This window comes from Poecile atricapillus, chromosome 3, assembly GCF_030490865.1.
Source record: "Poecile atricapillus isolate bPoeAtr1 chromosome 3, bPoeAtr1.hap1, whole genome shotgun sequence".
Lineage (NCBI taxonomy): Eukaryota > Metazoa > Chordata > Aves > Passeriformes > Paridae > Poecile > Poecile atricapillus.
The window spans coordinates 115095724-115118450 of record NC_081251.1 but is presented as its reverse complement, the minus strand read 5'-3'; the positions used below and the strand labels follow the sequence as shown (position 1 = coordinate 115118450).

General features: G+C 45.3%; 1 protein-coding gene across 4 annotated transcripts; it reads right to left on the bottom strand.

Annotated features, from left to right (window-relative positions):
- Positions 1 to 1232: 1232 nt before the first annotated feature.
- PPP4R3B (protein phosphatase 4 regulatory subunit 3B) lies at positions 1233 to 20720 on the bottom strand. 4 transcript variants are annotated; one of them, XM_058834595.1, is made up of 16 exons: positions 20266 to 20720; positions 18881 to 18936; positions 12992 to 13090; positions 11891 to 12511; positions 9019 to 9096; positions 8728 to 8844; positions 7975 to 8091; positions 7494 to 7625; positions 6970 to 7072; positions 6469 to 6510; positions 6055 to 6213; positions 5666 to 5835; positions 4922 to 5061; positions 4301 to 4485; positions 3640 to 3842; positions 1233 to 2955 (listed from the first exon to the last, which is right to left on the bottom strand). In XM_058834595.1, exons 1-16 carry the CDS (start codon positions 20405 to 20407, stop codon positions 2860 to 2862), a joined length of 2460 nt encoding a protein of 819 aa, XP_058690578.1. In that variant the 5' UTR covers positions 20408 to 20720; the 3' UTR covers positions 1233 to 2859. The 4 variants fall into 4 exon arrangements, with proteins under 4 accessions (XP_058690578.1, XP_058690581.1, XP_058690579.1 ...); XM_058834598.1 differs by having other exon boundaries at positions 3640 to 3764; XM_058834596.1 differs by having other exon boundaries at positions 4301 to 4464.
- Between the last annotated feature and the right edge of the window lie 2007 nt (positions 20721 to 22727).

Sequence of the window (22727 nt, the reverse complement as noted above, 5' to 3'; positions counted from 1 at the left end):
AGCTCATTTGTGAGAAAGCCAGTGTACCTTGGGAGTCAGGACATTGAGAAATTAACCCCAGGTTACAGTGGTTTACAGGCTTTTGGGGCAGCTGCCCAGTCCCCAGGTCCCAGTTTGCAATAAATGCAGCTTTAAATAAAAGGAGTTGCTTTAGTGCAAAGCTGAGGCTGTTCCCAGCGATTCACTGCCAGAGTAGCAGAAATCTTTTAAAAAGCCCCTTACTGGGTTGGCTGTGTCAAATTTGAAGAGAGGAAAGAGGTTGCCCTTTGGCATCACCTTGCTGACTTCCACAGTAACTCCCAGGAAAAGAGACAAACCCACCCATTTGAGTTTCATGGAATTTTTATTAAAATAGCATTTGTAACTGGTACACGTTGGCAGATGTTCTGTTCTTGCCCTAAAGAGTGGCAGTGGAATTCCAGGCAGGAGAACAAGCACAGCTGCCCAGGAGGGCACACTGGGAACCAGCACTGTGGGGTGCCAGCCCCAGGGAAAGGTCAGAGAGTGCTGGCTGTCACCTTCTCCCGGGATTGTAGGCTGGTGTTTAACAGGATCTCTACTGCCACTGCGCCCAGTCCTTTCCTAGGAACTATAAAAATTCATGACATTCTTGGTTTTGCTGTGAAACAGCTCCTGTTTGAGTGTTTTTAAAGCTCCTGCTGTACTGCAGCAGTGTGGGCGTGCTGGGGAGCAGAGCAAGGACCGGCGCTCCTCGGGCTCCCCTGGAGAACTCGGCTTGGGAGGCTGCTGGAGAGAATCGGGAACGCGGCTCCACGCTCCGGGTGATGCCACTTCTCCTCCTCAGGTGAGCCAAGGCACATCCCAGGTACCTGCTGCTCTCATGGCCTGTGAATCTTCTTTACTGATGGAGACAAAAGAGCCACTGGGAAGCAAAGCAGCTCAAGGGTGAGCACACGAGGATGGTGCCGCAGCTTCTCTTTACCAGCAAACACCTCCTTGGCTCCGGGGCTGACGGGTGGTCCCTCAGTGTCCTGTGCTGGGTGGCCTGGAGCTCTCCAGAGGCACCACCACTGTCCCCAGGTCCAGCAGAGCACCTGTGTCTTGCTTACACACTGGGAAGAGCTCAGCCTTTCCCTCTGGGATTCCATCCAGTGGTCTGGAGTTACTTTGAAATCTGCACGGATAACTAACCTTAAACAATACCCTACAACAGCCACGCTGAAAAATCTGAGCTCACTTACCATGAGGAACAAACCAAACAAAAGCAATAATTATGGAATTACAGGGTCACATTTTAATTCCTGAATTTTACAGTTCAGCATTAATATCACCACATGTATACAAATGGTGTAAAACAAGTACAGTGGTATCTTTAATACAAAATAAACTTCTGTTTTATGGAAAAAACTATACTTCATATCTACACAGACAGCCCATCTTTTTCCAAACAAGAGCTAAAATTAAAACTAACTACAAAAATCTCCAAAACAGAGAAACTGCTTCAGTTTAAACTATTCCAGGAGAAATGGACCCATAACACATATTACAAGAGTGATCTATGTGGTGGATTGCAGCTGGTTCCATCTTTAACATCGCTGACACAGTCGCTGGGAAATCTCCTCTCACTGAGTCATGATCTCAGATCACATATGGGCAAACTAACATTAAATATTTACAGTTCATGTGCTGCTCTTGAAAATAAAACCTGGACTGTTTGCCTCTGTCACCTCACCATGAACTCCCCCGTTCCTGTCACAGTTCACTCACCTATGTGGAATGTGCTTTTGTGTTTTAAAAAAGCAGCTTTTGTACCACCCCCAGGCGGAGGCGCTGCTTGTGGATTCCGCCTCCGAGCCCTCAAGGTGTTCTCTTGGTCCAGACTGACTTTGGTGTTAAAATGCTGCTCGGTCCATCGCAGTGAAAAACCTGTGAGTGTTGCTTATTCCCTCCCCAGCCGTGCAATTCCAGCTCCCGAGCAGGGAAACGGCTGCTCCGGGAGGAGGCAGCCCCTGGAACACCGCGCAGGAGCGCGGTTGGAACTCGGGCTCTTCCCAACCCGGAGCCGACAGCTGAGGGATGTGCCGGCTGCAGCCCCACCGAGACACGAGCAGCTCCTGCGGACCCTTGGGAAGCCACTGCTCCTTGGCATAGACATTTCTGGACGTCTCACTGACAAAATAAGCAAAACCTTCCATTTTGAATCCAGCTTCCATTCTCTCCTCTTGGAAAATTACAAATTAAAACTTAGTTTAACTGTTTTAAACAACTCAACATGCACTATAACTGCAGCATCCCTCCCCCTCCAACCATGAGAAATGCAGTTTAGTTGGTAATAAATGGTCCCAAAATATGGATTGTTCTTATGCAAACAGAGTTAGTTTTCCCTTAAATTTTTTTTAAAAGAGGCATTGCTAAAAGAACACAACTGACAGCACCATTACAAAATTAAGATTACTGGGTTCAAAATTTAAGCTTGAATTTTTTTTTTTCCTAGTTCTGTTAAAACACTGGGGAAACCCTGCAATATTTTAAAAAAAGTGTTACCATACCTTTCCCTCCCCCTTTCCCTCCCGACACCTGAGACTTTCCTTGCTGAGAAGCCATCATCCAGGTTCTGAGAATACTAACCCACCTTTTTTTTTAAAAATTTTTCATTTTTTTGACAGCCTGAATGGCAGACTCCTTGCTTTCTAGAAAGACATTAAGTTCCTTGGAAGCTTTGTGTTTACAGAACTAACCCTTTCTAGCTGATACACCGAGTTTCTTTTGCTACTCCTTGTATTATCTTATATACTCATGGGAGAAAGCTTTCTGAATCGGATTCTTTTTAGCTCTTAAAACAGTTGCAGCATTTGAAACCCCATCATAAAAGTTCTTATTCCAAAGTTTTGGTTTCTTTTATGAACCCAGACGAGGTCTTTTCCTTGGAGATGTCTCCTCCTCTTCATCATCGTCTTCATCATCAGGATAATCCACTAGCCCAACTAGACTTCCCTGCCAATTAGAAAAAGGAAATTTTTATATTGAAGAAGTTCCTAGAAAGATGCCAATTTTGAACAAAACCTCCAGCCAACCTGTCCAGGGCACACCAGCCTTTGGCATTCCAAGCCCTATTTGTCTGGAAAACCTGCTTGAACCTCAAGCTGCAAAATGTACTGGAGCTTCCTCACTCCTCTGGGTCTGGACTGAGAATTAAGTTCTCTTTCAGCCCAGCAGGACAGACAGGAACTCCACCGTGCAGGCTGACATCCCTTTGGCTGCTCAGCCTCAGGGTGGGCAATCAATCCCTGCCACTGGAGCTGCTCAGGAGCTCCACGGCTGAGGATTCCAATAATGCACGGCTGAGTCAGCACCACAGAGGGGTCACTCAGTGCATCTGTCTCCTCAAAAGCTCTCGCTAATTCCCCAGCCAGGGGGGCACTAAGGGTTCCCCAAAACCCCAAGTTCCTTTGGATACATGGGATACACAGAGCAGCAACCGGGCAGAACTAAAAGCAGCACCAGTGAAATGATGCAGAGGATGTGGGATGAGACTGAGCCCACCACATTCCAGCAGAGCCCAGCCCCACTGCGAGCTGCCCGGAGCAGAGAGGGATTCACTGAGGGCTCAGGGAGAGTTTATCCCCAGCTCAGCACAGGGACAGCCCTGTGCAGGAAGCCCCACACGAGTCCTCCCACCTTGGGGGCCGGCACCGCCGGGCTCAGGGCCGTGCTCTTGGAGGAGGAGCCGTTGGAGCTCGCTGGTGATGTCTGAGCTGCCACGGATTTGCTGTTTGCACCGTTCGCACCGTTGGCTGCGCTGGCTGAGTGGGAAAAAGTGAATTTGAATCCCCCAGCTGAAGTCCTTTTTGGAAGATTCTCTTTGTCTTCACTCTCCTTAGCTGAGGGACAAACATTGTCACACTTAGGTATCAGCTGCACACCAAGGAGTACAATCCACATCACAGTGCAATCGCAGGGCAAGAGCCAGCAGGTATTTTGGTTCCAATTCTGCTGCAATTCTCAGTTCCCCAGCCAAGCCCATCCTGAGCCCACCAGCAGCAAACTGAGCTGGGCCTGGATGCTGAGGGCACGGGGACATGGCTCACCTGGAGCACACAGGCACATTCAGAGTCCTGCTTTTGAACACCATTTAAACCAGATGCGTGCTCCAAGCAGTTTAACTCGTTATTTTAATCCTAAACTGGCTTGCAAAGACACGTTTGGATCTCATGACTCAATTACACAGAATACCCTGCACTGCTGCTTGAGGTACAGAGCACAAAGCATGGGTTACTTTAGGTGCTACTCCATGCCATGGAGCCCTTCCAGTGCCAACAAGCTCAAACGGAGTAAATACCTTTTTTAGTTTCCATAAATTTCTCATAGCTATCTGGAAAGTCATCCTCCTGTTTTGACTTCTCAACTGGAGGTACAACAGCTTCGCCTTCTTCCTCTTCGTCTTCATTGAACCACATTTCTTCATCCTCCTCCAAGGCTCTGGCATCCCTGCGGAATCTATTGCTACGCAATATGGATGGGACACTGTAAGAGACACACACAGGGATTCCAGCTTGGCTGCTGTTTCAGGCTGGGGATCAGAAACACCTTCCAGAGCTTTACAGGGAATTCAGTGCATTTGAGAAGGCAGTGCAGCTCTATCTCTGCTTCTGCCCTCACCCCAGGACACCCCAGCTGATGATGAGCTAAGACTGAATCCCAAATCAGATTGACAGAGCAACATTCTGCTCTTCTCAAGCTGAGAGGTTTCTGAACACAAAATTTAGTCCAGTGGCCAACATCAGCTCGACTACACTTGGCCACAAGGGAAGGCAGATGGGGCTTTCCTCTAATCCGAGAATGAAACCCAACCCCAGTCATAGCCTCGTGCTCCTGCTGCCCTCTGGGAAGGAGAAAAGCAAGGAGCAGCCCTGTAGAGCAGCAGCCCCTGCCAGGCTCAGAGCACAGAAACTGGGCTTACCTGTTCAGCTTCTGGCTTTGTCGGTCCTTTTCCTGCTCATACTTTGTCTTCAGCCCCTTGAACGTCTGGACATACTCAATAGATTCAAGTGCATTATAGAAGTTTTCAACTATATGTGCAATAAGGGACTTAATATCTTCCTGCAGAAGAACAAAACAGGACTTCAGGCTCAAATGGGCACAGGCAGAAGTTCAGAAAGCTTTTGAGTCTAGTTTGAAAAGTAACATTTCCTGCTCAGAGCCAAAGCATTACTGTACAGTATTAAAGCAATGTGAAGCACAAAATCAGATTTATCCTTAATAAAAGAGATGAGATTGAGAAATAATTATTAGGCTTCCCATAGAAACAGACAATGGACCCAGCAGTGTTTGTGATACTTCTGTTAAACAAAGATCTTTCAGGAAAGCTGTGCCCTGTCCTCCCCACAGGCTCCAGCTCTCCCCAGTCCTCAGCAACTACAGCAGCTCATGTGGGACCAGGAGCCTTTTGGTCAGTCTCCCTCTGTCAACTCTCTCACCAGATCAAGCAAATCCCACCATTCCTAATGTTCTTCTTGCTGGAGAATACAGCAGCTACCATATCCTACAACAAAACACCTCCCTTCACTTTCACAGAGCGCAGAGATTCCCAGCAAAGCCTCCCACGCATGAAGGCACTGGCAGCAAGCGGCTCAGGAGCTGCTGCAAGTCCTTGTTTGTTTCCCAAGGAGCTGGGTGCTCCTGTAAGAGCTGCAGCTGCACTCACCACTCTGATGAACTCAAACAGCTCAATCACAGCAGAGTTGAGCAGGTTGTACCGAGTGCCGTTGTCCAGCAGGGCGTTGATGACGGGCTCAAAGAGGTTTCCCTTGGTGATGTAACGGTTATAAAATTCATCTTTCAGGCCGATTATCCTCCTCATAAAGCGAAGAGCACCTGTGGGAAGCAAAATTCAAGGAGTTAATAAGCACATGCCAGGGCTCATGGAAAGAACTGAAACCCCTGATGTTACCCAGAGGAAGATGCAGCCCCAAACCCAGAGCATTACAATCTCACCCACACCCATCAACACGAATTCCAGGTGTGCACTGGAACACCTTCCACACATTGCCCACCACGCCTGGAAGAAGGAAACCACATCAGCTCCATACTCACACAAGGCCAGAAAGGTGTGTTTCGAATTCATCAATACCAGTACCCTTCTTAGCAAATCTTTGTTCATAATGTAATTCTTGATGTGATACGTGTGGTGTTCCACACAAAAAGTAAGCAGCTCCAAAATTAAGGCAAGTAGTTGTGCTGTTTGGTAATTATCTGCAAGAAAAATGAGCAATTTAAACATTCAGTAGCAAGGTTGACTAGGAAAAAACAACCTCACTAACTTAAAAACAGATGAAAATGTTCCTTCAGCTTCTATGTCATCTCAAGTGAAGCAAAACCCCTGCATCTATTTCAGTAAAAAGTATTAAAAGAAATAAAGTATGGGCAAACCTAACTTTTTTTTTTTAATAGAATACTATACACAGAATAAAAGAAAAATTTCAAAACTCAAAGTCAATTCAGCCTTACCAGGACAAATTGTATTACTCTTAGTGGATCCAACTACTGCATCTGATGAAGAGAAAATAAAAACAAAAATCAGAAGAAGGTTTTCAAAGCAATGACAAGATTTAAAAGATGGGGATAAACAATCGATTCTACCAAGTGGTCAGATTTTTCATCAGACCAAAAGTTTGAGCTACAGGGACATAAACACACAGCAAGAATGCAGCCAGGTGAGATTTCTGTATTTAATTCACCTTACAAACTTTTAAATCAATCTAGGTGAAAATGTATAACCTAAAACTTAAGACTATCATAGAGAATAAAAAGCACCAATCCTAAATTTTTCAAATAACGCATTCAAATGTGTACTGCAGATATTTTACAAGTTTTATTTTTGTATAAAATGTGCAAAACATTTTTCCACAAGCACATTCCCAGCTGGCATCACACAGGCTGATCCCTGGCACTCACTGGCAAACACCACAGGCCTGAAAGGAGGAAAAGGAAAATGGGAATATTCCGTACCTTTTTCACATTTATCCTCTGATGTGTTGGCCAGCAGCGGCGCAGTGAGAACGTGCATACAATGGTTGTAGAAGAAATTGAGAAATTCGCTCTTTTCTGTTTTCTGAAACAAAAATAACTTTAGTAAACACTGGAATTTGTACACATGTTTTTAACTAAGAAAGAGCAGTAACACAGGAAACAGCCCATACAGAATTCTACTGACTCCTTCAGCTCTGCCTGTAGGTTTGTTGGGTCTGCAAGACTCTGTTTGCTCAGGGAAGATCAGTTTTTGCATTTTGGGACAACTAACCAAGCTCACCATCACCAAAAAATCCCCACCATGCAAACACCTACTGAAAAAACATCAACAACTCAAAAAGCTTGACAAAATTTTTTTAATAAACACCTGCACAATGCCCCAAAATGGAAACATTAAGCTTATTTTTGGCTTATTTAAATTGGGTATCAGAGCAAACACAGAGAATGTCAGGTTTTCAGCTCTGCTGAGCCAGTGCAGTATCTGCACCCCCATATCTCCTTACATTGGCTGTGGCCAGCATGTTCTCTGGGTCAATCAGAGTTCTCAGCAGCCCCATTAACTGAACGGCTCCCCCGAGCTCCGGATCCGTGTCGCAGATCATCTGCTCAATGACCACATTGATGAGGAGGATGTCCTGCAGGAAAACCCCAAACAAACACACCACCAAACAATTAGACACAGTTTGAAGAGTGGAAACTCATTTCCATACTCTCTGTAACTTTCTGAAGAGAAATTTAAATGACACTGAAGAATTGAGGGTTGCATTTGGATACAGAAATTCTGGCAAGCACAACCTCCATACCTACAATCTTTGTTAGTCAGATTTCCAAAACTGTAAACTCATAAAACACCAGCATGCTCAGAAATGTTTATATATTAAGTCTACTTTTTCCTGTATTTCTGGAGGTTTGTTTTGCTGTTTTGTTTGTTTCCTGCTTGCCCAAAGACTGATATACTCAACAAACTGCAAACCACTGACTTACATCATCACTCTGCTGGGCCTCTTGCATCACAAATTCTCGGACCATGGATGGGCTAAATTCTACTAGATAAGAAAATATATCTGTAGCAGCAGATCTAACTTGCAGATCATCCATTCCCTAATAAAGAGAGAAACTGATTAGCAAGAACAAATTAAGTTTTATTATTACATTAAGGTATTTATTACCAAGTAAAGCTACAAATAATAGGTAGTTTGAAGTTTGGAGTACATCTCATTACAAGAGTTTCTAAGAGAAACACAGTTATAGGGTTACAGAAAAACAACAATAAACCAGCAAAATGAATTGCAATGCTCAGGCAGCAACAGCTGCTTCAGCCACAGGAGTGAAAGAAATTCCATTTTCCCACTGCTGATTAGGACAGATTAATCTGCTAACGACAGGATTATGGGATCCTTTGGGAGGAACCAGCCAACAGTTCCAGATTATCTAAAAATACTCCTGGTGGCCCTGGGCCAGCAACAACCACAACAACAATCCAGCTGCCCCTGCACAAAGAGCCTCTGCCAGTTTCCACTGCCAGCTCCCCCGTCCCAGCTGAGCACCGGCTCTGAGAGAGTAAAAACACCCAGAGCAGCCAGGTCGGGCACTGCAGGGCTGGAGCCCCTGCACTGGGAATGCTCAATCCACTCCCAGTACAGCAAAACTGACACACAAGCGCTCAGCAGAGCCAAAGCTGCTTCAGTGGGTGTGGGTGTTCTAGCTGGGTTAAAATCAGCGTGAAGTTCCACTCACCATTACAATTTCAAGTGCGGGAAGAATTCCCAACTTTGCCAGAGTTTTGAAAAACGCATCTCTGTTCTGAGGTTGTAACGTCTGAGAAAAGGCGCAGAATTCCTTGAAAAAGTTCACCTGTTGCACAGGAAAAAAGTAATTACAGGTGTATTTGGGTGAGAAAATGCTCTGAAAGAAGGAAAGGGTTACATTTTGTGTCAAATCCCTCAGTGACTGCAGAAGAGTTTCACTGTTTCTCCTTCATCCCTCTCACCTAAAGCCTTGGAGGCACCACGGGGAGCCTGGACTTACCAGTTCACACCGTTTGTCATCGTCTGTAGCTTCATCTGTCAATTGTGCAAAAACTTCTGATAAAAACTTCTCGTCTTCCTGTGCAACACACAAAAGGAACACACCTTACACAGCGCCTCTGGAAAACAACTTCCATCCTTACAGGATCCAACCCTGCAGAAAGACCAGCTCTCCATCCAATTTATCCCAAAGAAGACAAACCCCAGAGCACACATCCAGCGGGATCTTTCCCAAGACACAGTTTCAGCACTCCCTCTGAGCAGCAGGAGCAGCTCCACGAGAAGCTGCAGGTGAAGCTGAGCTCAGTGATGGTCCCTAAAGCTGCCACTACCAAGGGCCAGCCAAGGGACAACAGCCCTGTCCCCATCACCTTACTCACAATAAAACACCTGCTCTGCTTTGCCAAGCTGGGAAACTTTATGGACTGTTACTGGCTTTTCATAGCCATATCCTCTGTTACAGGACAACACCTCACTTCATGCAAAGCATTTGTTACCCTGGAACATCAAGAACTACCCCAAAACCAGCGGCGTCCCTCAAGGGTTTGGGCACTTTCTGCCCTTTGATTTTTCACATTGAAAATAGCGTTGGCATTCTCTCAAATTCAAATGTTTCTGTTATCTTTTAAAGACAATATAAATCTGACAGCAAACAGTAACACGCTACAGCTTTACAAAATTTTGCATCACTGGTACCAATTCAACTCAATAAACTTGTGCATTGAACAAAAATGAACAGAACAGCAGCAATCCAATAAATACACGTGAACTTTACATTCCATAACACAGAGTGTGCTTACCTCTCTATTTTGCTGTGTGCTGTCACCAAAATCTCTCTGCTTTATTAGAGCAATTTAATACAGAATTTTTACAGTTACAGCAATGCCAACCAAAGACTGGCAAATGTTTTCCTGACAATATTAAGATGTGGGGATAAAAATGCTTTACAAACAATTGATACCTGGAACCAACATCACAGGGAGTGCAACATAGACAGATTTAGTAGTTTATTTTAAGCTTTGCTGGCTTAAACAGCTTAATTAGGCCTGTTACAAAAAAAACCCCAAGCCATACTACAATCAACAGCAGATACAGTAGAAAATCCCTACTGCAGGACACCTGAGCACAGAAACATCTCCTGCTTGTCTGAGGCTGCTGCCCAGCCCAGCGCTGTGTCCTGAAGCAGGGGATGGATGGATGGATGGAGGTTCCTTTCCCACGTGGCTGCCCTTCCAGCAGCAGCAGCAGCACTGGGATCTAGTGCTCCGTGGCACGTAGAAAGGAGCTTTGCTGCCGTGGCAAACACAATCTGCTGCTCCTCTAAACTGCCTTCTCCCAGGGAGCTTTGCCAGTGTATTTAGGGTAACAGGGCGTCCCATGTGTTCCCCAAACCCAAAGGAGCTTTAGAGTTCTTGTGCCCAGCAAGCTGATTTACACCACTGGGAGAGCAGTCCTGGACCTGAGGTCCCCACTACCAGGGAATTTCCCTCAAGTGTGCTATAACAGCTTTTCCACGTGTGCTTTCTTCTCAACCTGTTATTCTCAAGGATCAACGTTATTTGTAAATCACCACACATCTCAATTACAGACTTTAGAAGAAGCAGGCAAACCTGTGTGCCACATACTCCATCTATGATGGCAAAGAGCCACAGCAGAACCAGCAAAGAGCTGTCAGAGGATTTCAGAACCTTCTGTGAGGAGTACTCAAGGTAACAGCAAATCAGAGTTCTCTGTTACTGCACAATTAAATATTCAGCACTGTACAGCCTCAGTGAAAAATAAAGAACTCTACAGACTTAAAAATCTCTAAATGCACACAGGACTGTGGCCTCAGGAGCATAATACTGAAATTATTATTAGTTTTTGAAAATATATGCAAAAGAATTTAAAGAAAATATTTAACACAAAGCCATTAATTTTCCAAGAGAGATTTAATTTTTTGTTTCTTTCTACTATTGAGCCATAAAGATAGTAGAAAGAAGCCAAATAGCATACTCATGCAATTCTCTGCAATTACTCAGTTTTATTTTCCAGTCCTCTATTGAGCTCTTTACCATGTTTCACCCATATCTGAGCTCATTAGAATATTCCATATGGATATGTTATGTCTCCAGTGCCTCTTTCTTTCCATCATTTTTACTTTTTTCCTCTTCTCCTCAACTCCTGGTGCTTCACAGAGGCTGTCCACACCCAGCCCAAGAGCTCTGTGATGAATTCTACACAAATGTACCTTTTTTAGACACAAACAGAATAAAGCTGCCTGGGTACCCACGAGTTTGCACAAGCTGAAAACCCCAAAATGCCGTGAATTCACACAGCTCTTCACCGAGGCTCCTTCCAGGGTCCCAGCCACCTTGGAGCCAGGACAGCTTTTCACAAAGTAACAGCTAGGTTATTTGTTAATTATTAGTTCTGGCTATCAGTATGAAAACAACCCAGCAACTAATGAATCTTTAACACAACATGAACGTTTGAAATTAGTGCCATGATGTAACAGTAGCGTAACAGGAATGGTTCTGAACCTGCTCTTTTGAATCACACATCCTGAATTTGTTACAAAAGCAGTAAAATGTCCCCATTACAGAATGCAACAAGTTGCCTGTTCCCCAAATACCTTCACAAACTTGACCAAAAATTGTATGTTGCTTGGGAATCAAGGAGAAAAAACTTCAGCTTTACAACCCATTGAAAAAATATTAATATACTCACCTGAAATGTACCTTTTCAAAATACAAAATCAAAGGTATCAGAGAGCAGAGGAAGCATTCAAAACATTATGCAAATGATGTGTGTGATTAACTGTAATCCATTTTGAAAGTACAGCTACAGGTATCTACACACAATCCATCTAGACCATATGAAAAACCACTTACCTGCAACATACTGACAATCTCAACTTTGTTGAAGAAAATAAAGGAAGTGAGGGTAGAAAGAAAATTCTCTTCAAAAACAGATGGTGTCGGCAAGATGATGTCCTGAATATACTGTACCCTGTAAGTCTGGTGGATTTTTTGCCTGAGTTCAGAGTCTGTAATAGGAATAACCTCCTTAAATTTTGCTGTTTTGGTCAAGAACTCCCTGTGCCGTTTTGGCTGAGCCAAAGAAGGATCATACTCCAGGCATCCAACCACATCCATAATACACTCATCAGAGAACATCACCTCAAACAGAGTTGCTTTGTTGAGGAACAAAATCCCTCTAATAATTTCATACAAATGATGTAAGCCTTCGGTGTTCTCTAAATTCTCGCAGACTTGGAAAAGCTGCAGCAGTTTTTTAATGTAGCCTTCGTTCTCCAAGGCCAGCGCCAGCTTTTCCCTACGGATGGGTGAGGAAAGAACAGAGGTAACTAGGTCAGCAATCTCTTCAAGTTTGTTGAGTTCACAAGTAGGAAGGTCAATCAGAGGACTGGTTTCAGGCATTTCCTCGATGTGTTCCTCTTCTGACTCAATAAGGTCCTGCGTGACTTCCACCGAAGGATCCTTACCCTGAACCTAAGGGAAGAGTGCACACAGTTACTGCCTGATCCCAAAATGAACCCAAAACTGAGCAGGTCAGTAACTGAAATAACCCATCTCAACTGCCCACTGTGTCCCAAGGCAGCTGCAATGGGATCTCTGCCTCCTTACAGCACACTGGCAGTTCCATTGAACTCCAACAAGCTGCTTCCTGAAGCCACCTGGGAGAGGGACAGTTAAACCATGGGATCCTGGCAGCCCCTTTCTAATAAACACAATCACACAAACACCACCCCCCTCCCAAAAAAACACCGACCACCTGAGCCCCAGCATTACAGTGATTTTTCAAAAGCCTGACATTCAATTATGAGAACAACAACTGGTGCTCTAAGCAGGGACAATTTAAGACCTTGCACAGAAAAGAACAATATTTGCTTACTTTACAAGCACAAATACATCAAGTCACACAAGACACTAAAATACCTGAAAAAACCAACATGTTTCAATTTACTGTACCTGGCAGATTTTTTCCCAAATTTCATCACAGCCAGCTTTTTCTTGAAAACTCAGTGCTAAATCATAGTTCTCTGCTTCTGACCAAACAATCAGGGTGTCCTGTGTGAGACAAAAGCAAGGGAGTAATTGTTTCTGAAACAGGTCAGCACTGCATGTTAATCTCTATTCCTTTACAGCCAATGCCTACAGAATAAATCATTCTAATTAAAGCTACACTTGTCAAAAAAAGAACTTAAAACACTAAAATATTAAATCACCTGCTCTGGAACATTAACTTTCTTTCCTGTTATTTTATGATCACTACCTTACACAAAACATATTTAATGATATTATTTTTCATATCCAAGCCGTTTATGATGGCATTTTTCTGCAAGATACATTTCTTGAGCCAACACTCTTGAAATGGGAATGCACACCCTAGATTAAGAAAACCTACAATATTACAGGTTAAGTATTTTCATATTTAGTAAGGTAGAAACAAATCCCCTAAGATTTCAGGTTTCCCCTCAGAAAGCATTTAAGACAACCCTAGCTAATGTTCAAATATTCCTTTCTGAATTAAAAGCCATGCAGTCTGAATAATACAAAACTCCTAAGTTCTTACTGAAGTTATAACCATCTTGCCAATTATTTTCATTTGAGTCAGGATTTTCTTCTCTGTTACTATTGTCTCCATCAATTTAATTTGTGCACTTGCACAGCAGATGTGGAAGTTCTGATGGAATTTCTGAATAGGCTGAAATGGTTTTTGAAGAGCTTTTATTAGGACTTTATTTTATTAGGATTTTATTTATTAACAGGACTTGCTGCTGTCCTGTTAGGAATGCAAGCCTGTACTTCAGCATTCAGATCCAGAGTGGTTGTGGTTAAACCCAGCTGCCAAGGAAGTACCACACTGCTGCTCACTCACTGCCTGCCACCACTGGGATGGGAAGGAGAATCAGGACAAGGTGAAAGTTCCCTTCTTGAGGTAAGAGCAGTTTCAAAAATGAAATAAAGTAAAACATAACAAGCAATTATAATAGTTACAGTGAAAGAAAGGAAGGTGAAGAAAGGAATAAACCCTGACTTAAGGTAAGTGATGCTCAACAGAGCCGCTCAGCACCACCTGAGCAGTGATCAGCCCCTCCCAGCCAAGCCCCCCAGTTTATCCTGTCCCTGTTATCCCAGGGGATGGAATATCCCTCTGGCCAGGTCAGCTGTCCTGGCCACGCTCCCTCACAGCTCCTTGTGCAGCTCCTCACTGCCAGGGCACGGGAACTCAGCAGTCCTTGACTGAAGGTGAGCCCTGCTCAGCAACAACTGAAACATCCCAGTGCTGCCAGTGTCATCCTCACCCAAAATCCAAACCACAGCCTGCACCAGCCCCTGGGATGGAAATTAACTGTCCCAGACAAAAGCAGGAGAACAGCTCACCATCCTACATCAAACTCACCTTCACAGAAAAATATCCAAAGTGAGCAGCTCTCTGCTAACTCTCCAGTGTGTTTGATGAGCTCCAGCAAAACTGTTCAACATTCCAAGTTTGTTGACTTCCTGAACTGTTCCCATAGTTTTTTAAAAACTGAAATGTTTTGTAAACACTAGGAAGCCCTTGCTTAATGGTCAGTAAGGTAATTTAATTTCCACATTTACAATGTTCAATATTCACCACACAACTCATCAAGGCTGGTTGGTCTTTAGCTTATGCATCACTTTTAGTGACACAAAAGATGAAGAGTGGTGTCTTTAGGCTCAGTGAGGAAACCCAAAGAAGCAGCTGATGATATTCCTTAGGAAGCTTCAGAGGCACTAAACAGACATTTGCAAATGCAATTATCTGGGTTTACACAGGTCAGGGAGCACTCCTGTACTTCCAGGTGTGAGGGGACTGACATTTGGGAAGGACTGCTGGCATGGGACAGCAGGTTCCCTCTTCCATTGGAAAACACACATCCAGCTCAACAAACGCAACTTCCCAGCTGCTACAACTGTCACTGGAACATGAATCATCAGCACTGATACAGCATTAAATCTTCAGTTCATTTCTGCAGTGATCCTAATCCCTCAATATCCATGAGGAGTTGTAGATCTTGGGGGGTTTTGCCCTTTTTTTTTTCTTTGCAAACCAAGTTTAGAATAACATCACTGTTGACAAATGCCAACCAAGAGATCCACTTCCTTCTCCCGAAAGAATCACAGGCCGCACTAAAACCAATGGAATTTGCACAGACACATTTATTTTCCTTTCTTACTAATTTTTACCCATTTCTTTAGCAAAACAAAGTTTCCCTGTTGTGGAAAGAATGGAGTTCAATGCACTGTTGTGAGTTGTTTATTTATATTACAGTGTCCTATATTACACTTGCACTTTTCTCCTACAGAGACAAATATTAATAGGGAGCCTCTCTGCTGCCAGGCTCCGACTCACAACTGGTCTGAGTTCTCAGAGCTGACATGGTTTTCACCCACAGCTGTCCCCTCTCATCTCCAGCTCAGGACATCTGGATCTCTGGATTTATAAATGTGTGCCATTTCAGAGTCAACAACTCAACTGGGCTTCAAGGGAAACAGAGTGATTGTTAACTGCACACACTGAAAAGCCTCATCAGCTCCCTGATTTGGTTCTCCTTCAGAGATTAATCAAAAAATAATTCGTAACTACAGTTTTATGGCTGCTACAGAATTCCAAATCTGAAATGTTTATCTTGAAACATTCTGTGTAAGTACTGATGCCCTGACACTCAAAATCAGTGCACTCCCAGGTAAGCTGAGCCTCAGAGTTCCTTCACTGAACAAAGAAGGACACGCACATCAAGCAGCCCTATTCATAGCCCAGGATGATTCAAGAAAGAGAATTAATGCAGTAACTTAAAATGACTCCAGGCACCCAGGGACTGCAGTCAAAAAATTTGTGAAAATTCTCAAGTTACTGAATGGTACTTGTTACAATCTGTACTGCCCACACAAAGCAGAAGTTATATAAGCTTTTCCAAAAATATTTCAGAAAGGCTGAAAGATGGTTTCAACAGAAAATAATTGTCCAATACCAATATAAGACATACTCATCTGGCACACACTTCCTGCATGACCTCAGACAACCCACGAAGAGCAGAGACAGACAGACAGACACCTTCCAGGCCTGGCTCTACCACTCCCACCTGCTTAGAAGCGATGCTGCTCCATCCATGAGCAACAGCAATGTTCCTTAATTCGCTCAAGCACCACATAAAGGCAAAACCGATTAATTCTGAACAAAATCTGAAACTCAGAGCAGTTCAAACCCTTCTCCAGTGCTGGTACTGTTTGCACAGTGCCTGCTACTCCAGCTCTCCGTGTTCCTGCACTGCACCACGTCCCAGTGCCAGCACAGGGAAGCAGATGGGGAACACGTGCCGATAAAAATGAAGCCAGCGGTCTTACATCTAACCTGCCACAGGGTAAGGTGAATGCTCCTGCTGCCAGGAAACAGGAGTGAAGGAGCCCTCTGGCAAGGCTGGCTTTAACAGCACCCCTGCAAATGTGTTAAATCCTGGCCACCAGGTTCCACCAGGAACTCGTGTTTTGCCTCGAGCAAAGCGCTCTGCTGTCACACAACTCTGGGCAAAAGACAGGATTTGCACACGATCTTCATCTCAGAGCTGCAGAGCCCACCCAAAGGAAAGGTAACACCAGCAGGCAGCACTCCCAGAAAGGATTTCTGCAGCAGTTCCATGTCTTTCAGCCATGGACTCGCTCTTCTGCCAGCTCTGCCAGCGAACAGTAACCTCAAGCAGAGGCTGAAACAACAAATGGGTGTGGTGCCAACATTTCAAACTCCTCCTGCCAGAGTCTCCAAACACATCTGACCCTGCCCTCTGGCTAATGTGAGGAGTCCAGCAGAGGTGTGTAACTCTCAAAACCCACGCCCCAAAATCCAGGGGAACCTAAAGCTCTGCAGGCTCTCGTGTTCTTTGTGTTCATCTAACTCGAGATAATTTTACATTGTATGTAAATTTACATTGTAATTTCACATTGCTGAGCAGTTTGGCACCTATGTCCCAGCCATCCGAGCCCAATTTCCCTAGAGAAAGCAGTCGTGATGACAGCCTGCCCAACACCTGGACGGAATGAATTCCCCAGGAACCACAAACACGACTGGAGCAGGGAGGTAACAGGCCTGTCCTGTTTGGGGTTAGTCAATAGCAACAGCACGACTTGGCACTAACAGCGCAATGCTGGAAGTCACAGATTGATGCACAGCACCGAAAAATCAGCGGCTGGTTTCCTTTTCTCGCAGGACGCTGTTATGCAAACCTCAATTAAGCGTTAAGCACCCTCTAAGTCCACTCAAGTCATTTACACGGGGACAGATGTGTAGGGAGGACACGTTTCTCCTCCATCAGGCTGCACCACCCTGCGGGCTTTCCCCAAATCTAAGACGATCAACTTGAGGACAACGCTCCGTGTCAACTAAAAGCTGCACGAGGTTATGCAAACCTTAAAGGGTGAACAGTGAAGCAAACGCTTTCTGCCACACGGACACAAAAGCATTACTAACAGAAATAAAAGCCAGCCAAAATAAACCTCAGCTTGAGTTTTTCTAAACTATGATCTACCTTCTCCACAAGGAAAATGGTAACAAAAGCTACTTAAGTCGCCTGAAGCTCTGTTACCAAGTAAAAAAGGCCTACAATTAATCAGCTGTAGTTTCAGGAAACAGGGTGTGAAAGGAAGCATTTTAAAACTTGACAGCAACAAAATCAGCATTTGTATTTCGCTATGTCTAGGTTTCCTCTAGTAAACAGGAAGCAGTTGTAGACTCTTGGAGCTCTGCAGAGCTCCTTCCTCAGCACGGCCTCCCCAAGGAAAGCCTCCAGACCCCCTAACAAGGGGGCAGCAGAAACCACAGCAAACAGCCCTCTGGAAAGGCTGGCCCAAAACTCCACCTCACTCCTAACCTAGAGCGAGCCAACCAATGCCCACGAGGTAACAAAGTTTCTTGCTCAAATTCTCACACTGTAACTTGTCATTATAACAAAATCCTCAAAGATGTGTCCCTCTGTGACTTAAGGAGAACAAAATTACTGTTTTCTAGTGCTGAAACACTTCTGGATACCATAATGATAAAGAACAGTATCAAACACTGAATGAAAGGAACAGAGACTGGGCTGTAGAACAAAGGAACAGACAGAAAAAACTCCAGAAAACCCGTGAGAACAATGCAGGCAGAGACATCAAAAATTCCTGCTGAAAAAGGGAAAACAATAAAAGCAGAAGAGATTCAGTGAGCTGATTTTTTTCAGTGGATGAAACAAAAATAACCTATTAACACAGCTCCCAACTGTTTTACTGCTTTGTCTTGCAGGAGGTTTACCCCTAGGAAAGGTAACTCTCACCATGGCTTGTGGCCTTACCTAGGACAACAGGAGCTTTCAGGGCTTAAAATGGAAACTAAACAGCAACAACAAAGAAAGAAGTCCCACAAAGACAAATTCCTCCGTGTTACTTCCAGAAAAAGAACTCAATAAATGAATAAATACACTTCAACAGAACTGGCCAAAGTTTTGCCTCCCTAATTTTGCAATTATTTCAGATGGCCTGGCATGGGAGACAAAAGTTAAATATACATGTTTCCAACTATCTTTCCTGTAATGACTCCAATATTTATCCAAATTGCATATATGATCTTCAAAACCTGAAGTCCAAAATGTATTTTTCTAGAAGACCCACATATTTATTTCTAGAAAATGAAGTGTTTAGCACCTACAGGGTTCTAAGCAAGTTTTTCACCTCTATAAAAAACACCATCAGCAATTCCATGTCCTCCTGTTTTTCCCTTTTTCCTGAAAAATGCAATTACTCTGAGTACAAAACAATTTTCCTCACCATCAGCAACCAGAGAAAGTAAAGCCTAGCAATAATACTTGCCTGCTGTTTCTGATATGCAGTATTTGGATTTATCTTCGATTCTAACAGTAGTGAACCTGAAAAAGGTATGAAGAGAGATTTACTGAATCCAACAAAACAAACATCACACATCTCACACCACAGCCCACGTGCCAGCCAACAGACTCCCAGCTTAATCCAAATCTCACAGAAAATCCACAAGAACCGCCCCCTTTAAATATAATTTCCTAAAATAAGCCAGGTAAGACAAAATTCAACCGGAACACCCCTATTAAAATACATTTTCCTCTTCTAATTTAGTCCAAAATCCACTGTAGCACTCTTTTCTCCTGAAATCTGGTGCAAGAACCAGCTCGTTTAGTGGTCTTTTAGGCCAACTACACAAATTCCAGCAGGTAATGGAATTTTATGCTGCCCAGCATAAAAATGTTTTTGCCCAGAGGAGCCACGTGGGCCACTTGCTTTTATTCCCTTCAGCTGCCCTTCAGAAGTGAATCATGCAGCTACTATAAACGCGGGGACTTTATCTTGTGTATGTAAGTAGTGTATGTCTCCTGGCAACAGCTCCGCAGCAATTTATACCACTCTTAGGTGGTTTATTTAGCACATTAGCACCTGTCGGCTGACAAACTGGGGAGCACGAACCTCCCCCCTCTAAAAAAGACCCTTTAAGGTGACTTTAAAGTGCAATAAAACACAATGGACGCCACCCGACTGGAACACAACCAGTGAATTCCTGAGGAGAAAAAGAGCAACAAACAACTTTTTTTACAGCGGTAAGAAAGGGAGGAAAAGAGCACCTCAAAAGCAAAGGATGTTGCTCTGAAAAGCAACAAAATGTCCTCACATGTCACAGCTTCAGCTCTGTGCAGGCTGGGGAGCCGCAGCTGCCTGGGGTAACTGCATGGAGCTGAGTCAGGGAGGTTTGGGAGGGATCTCAGGGAAAGGTTCTCCCCTCGAGGGTGGTCGGGCACTGCCCAGGCTCCCCAGGGAATGGTCCCGAGGCTGCCAGAGCTCCAGGACAACGCTCTCGGGCACAGGGTGGGATTGCTGGGAGGTCTGTGCAGGGCCAGGAGCTGGACTTCGATGATCCTGATGAGTCCCTTCCAGCTCAGCATATTCCATAATTCTAGGAACCGGGAGGGGAAAAGTCTAGGACCACGGTAGCAAACGCTGCTGTGGCTTGTGGGACAAGGAAACTTCACACGAGCCGCAAGATAAAGAAATGCACGGAGGGTGGAAATAATAATAACAACAACAATAATCCTCTGGGGTCTCCCAAGGGAAGGCACCATCAGCCGAGCTCGGCGATGGTGGGTGCCAGCCCCGGCTGCGTGGCCCGGAGCCGGGCGGGGGCCGAGGGGAAGCGGCCCGGGCGGCCTGGGCAGCCCCGGCCACGCTCTCACCGTCCGACTCGGCGCGCACCAGCAGCGACATCCCCTTCAGCCGCTCCACGTAGCTGGAGGAGACGTGCCCGGTGCCCCTGTCGTCCCATTGCCGATCCTCGTTGAGCGTGTAGACCTTCACCCGCCGGCGGGTGTCCGACATGGTGCAGCCCCGGGCCCGCTCCGCCTCCGCGGGGGCGATGGAGCGAGGGCGGCGGGGAGCAAGCGGGGCCGCCGGGCCGCTCAGGGGCACCGCGGGGCCTTTAACGCGCCGCTTCCCATGGCGAGTCAGCGCCGCCGCGCCCCGGCCCGGGCCTCGCTGGCGCCGCTCCGCCTCAGCAGCTACCACAGCGCCGCCGCCATCTTGTAACCCGGCTCGGGCCGCCTTTCTCTTCCTCCCCGCCCGGGCACGGGCTCCCCTCGCAGGGGCTACGGCGGCCGCTCGCTGCCGCCGCGCCGCCGACGGACGGCGGCCACGGGGGCGGGGCCACGGGGGCGGAGCCCGCGCGCTCCCTCACGGCGCCGAGGCGGGAACGGGGAGGTGCGAACAAAATGGCGGCTGTCCTCAGCCCCGGGGGAGGGGTGTGAGCGCATCGCTGCCTTGTAGCATCGCTGCCTTTTAACGCCCAAGGTGGCTACAAGGGGGAATGGCTCACATGTTTCCCCGAAAAACCTTAATTTTTTTTTTCCCTCTTTTCGTTTTCTTTTTCAAGTCTGTCTAAAAGCTGGTGCCACCGCTGACGAAACAGACGCCTCCCCCCCCTCACGCCACAGAAAGTGCCACCCACCGCCCTCATCCAAAATGCGGGCGAGCTCCACACCCCGGACAGAGTAAATTTAAATAGCGCACGCAAATGAAACACAGTTTCAATTTTTAGGAAGGAAAGGTATCCCTTGCATCACAAAACGGCAGAAAGGTTAGTGAGCGGCATCCCAAAACAACAGCCAGACTGTATAATGCAGTCTGTGTCTGCTTTGTACGTTTCCACAGAAGGCTCGAAAGCTAAACTTAAGTTCAAAAATGAGAGAAACGTGCTTAATTAATCCTTACACATAGCGTACAATTTAAGACAGACCACTTGCCAAGCGTCGTGGAGCCTGTAAATCTTAAGTTTTCCACACTAAACACCATCTACACGTTTCGTCTGTACTACAAATAGAAAAATAATTACATCTCCGTGCTTGTGTGGGAATAGGGAAGAAGGATGCAAAAGCATTGAAGGAGTCAAGCTGTGTGAAACAGCGGGGAACTGGGGACGAGGGGAAGTTTGAAAGTGACTCCGAGCTCAATTTTTGAGGCTGTGAAGGGGAAGGAGGGAGGACGGGATCTCCTGAGGCCAGGGTGTGCCTCATTCCCAGACAAAGCCAGACTTCCCTGGCTCTTGCCTCACGGTGAAAGCAGTCACACCGGTATGGCTCTTCTTCACACGACTGCCATTTCCCTGCTCTCGAGTTCAAATGTCGACCCAGAAGAAGGGAAAGAAAGTGTTTCCAACAAACTTTGCCACTCTAAGTAACAATCTGCAATTTTTCCAAACATTCTCTGGGCAGGTTTAGAAAGTATCTAAGTAACACTCAAGTCTCAGCTTTTCCTTTGATGTTCATTGTAGCAGGCCTCTTAAGATTCATCACACAGTCACCAAGAAAATACAAGATACACCTCAGAGAATTACCGTATTCACTTATATTTAGCTGTTTAGGAGCACACTTTGAGACATGTGCATCATTATGGATAAGTGAGTCAGTAACTATAAAAGGACCACATTAAGTGGTTTCAAAATCCCGGACTGAGAGTCACATGAACCAGTTTACAGTCAGGTACCACACAAACCTTCCCTGCTACGTTTTAGTGACCTTTCCTCTCAAAGTTTTATACACTGAGCATATTTCTACCTTAGAGAAAGCTCAATAAAAAGCAAACACACAAAAAGAAACACAAACCCAATGGCCACAGCACATTTCTGCCTCAGGACATCTGCTGCTCATGAACTCTCTCCCCCCTCTGCACGACTTCTGTGCGTGCTTTTTGGCTCTTCAAACCAAAAGCACAAAAATAAAAGCATGACTTCTACTCATGATTAAATGCAGCACTTCTTGGGATATATAGAACAGCAAGAAACCACAACAGAGTATTTTGAAGCAAATTCTTATGGCGAATAGCTACAGAAAGGAGATACGTGAATTAGAATTGGCATGAAAAACTATTTCTCATGCTTCAGCTGTAAAACAAATCCACGATCTCTCCAGGCATGAACTCAATGACCTCTGTGGAGAAATACCACTCCAGAACACACTGGGATTGCACTCACTCAGATGTGGGGCTTCTCTTTGCCCAAAACAGCATCCAGCTGTTGTAGAGCTCAGTATGACCCTGCCACAGGTACCCACAACCTGGATAGGACACACAATACTTCCCCCACCAAACATTACCTACTGGATTTAAACCCAGGCTAAGACCATCTGCTCTTGAAGATGCACAGAAA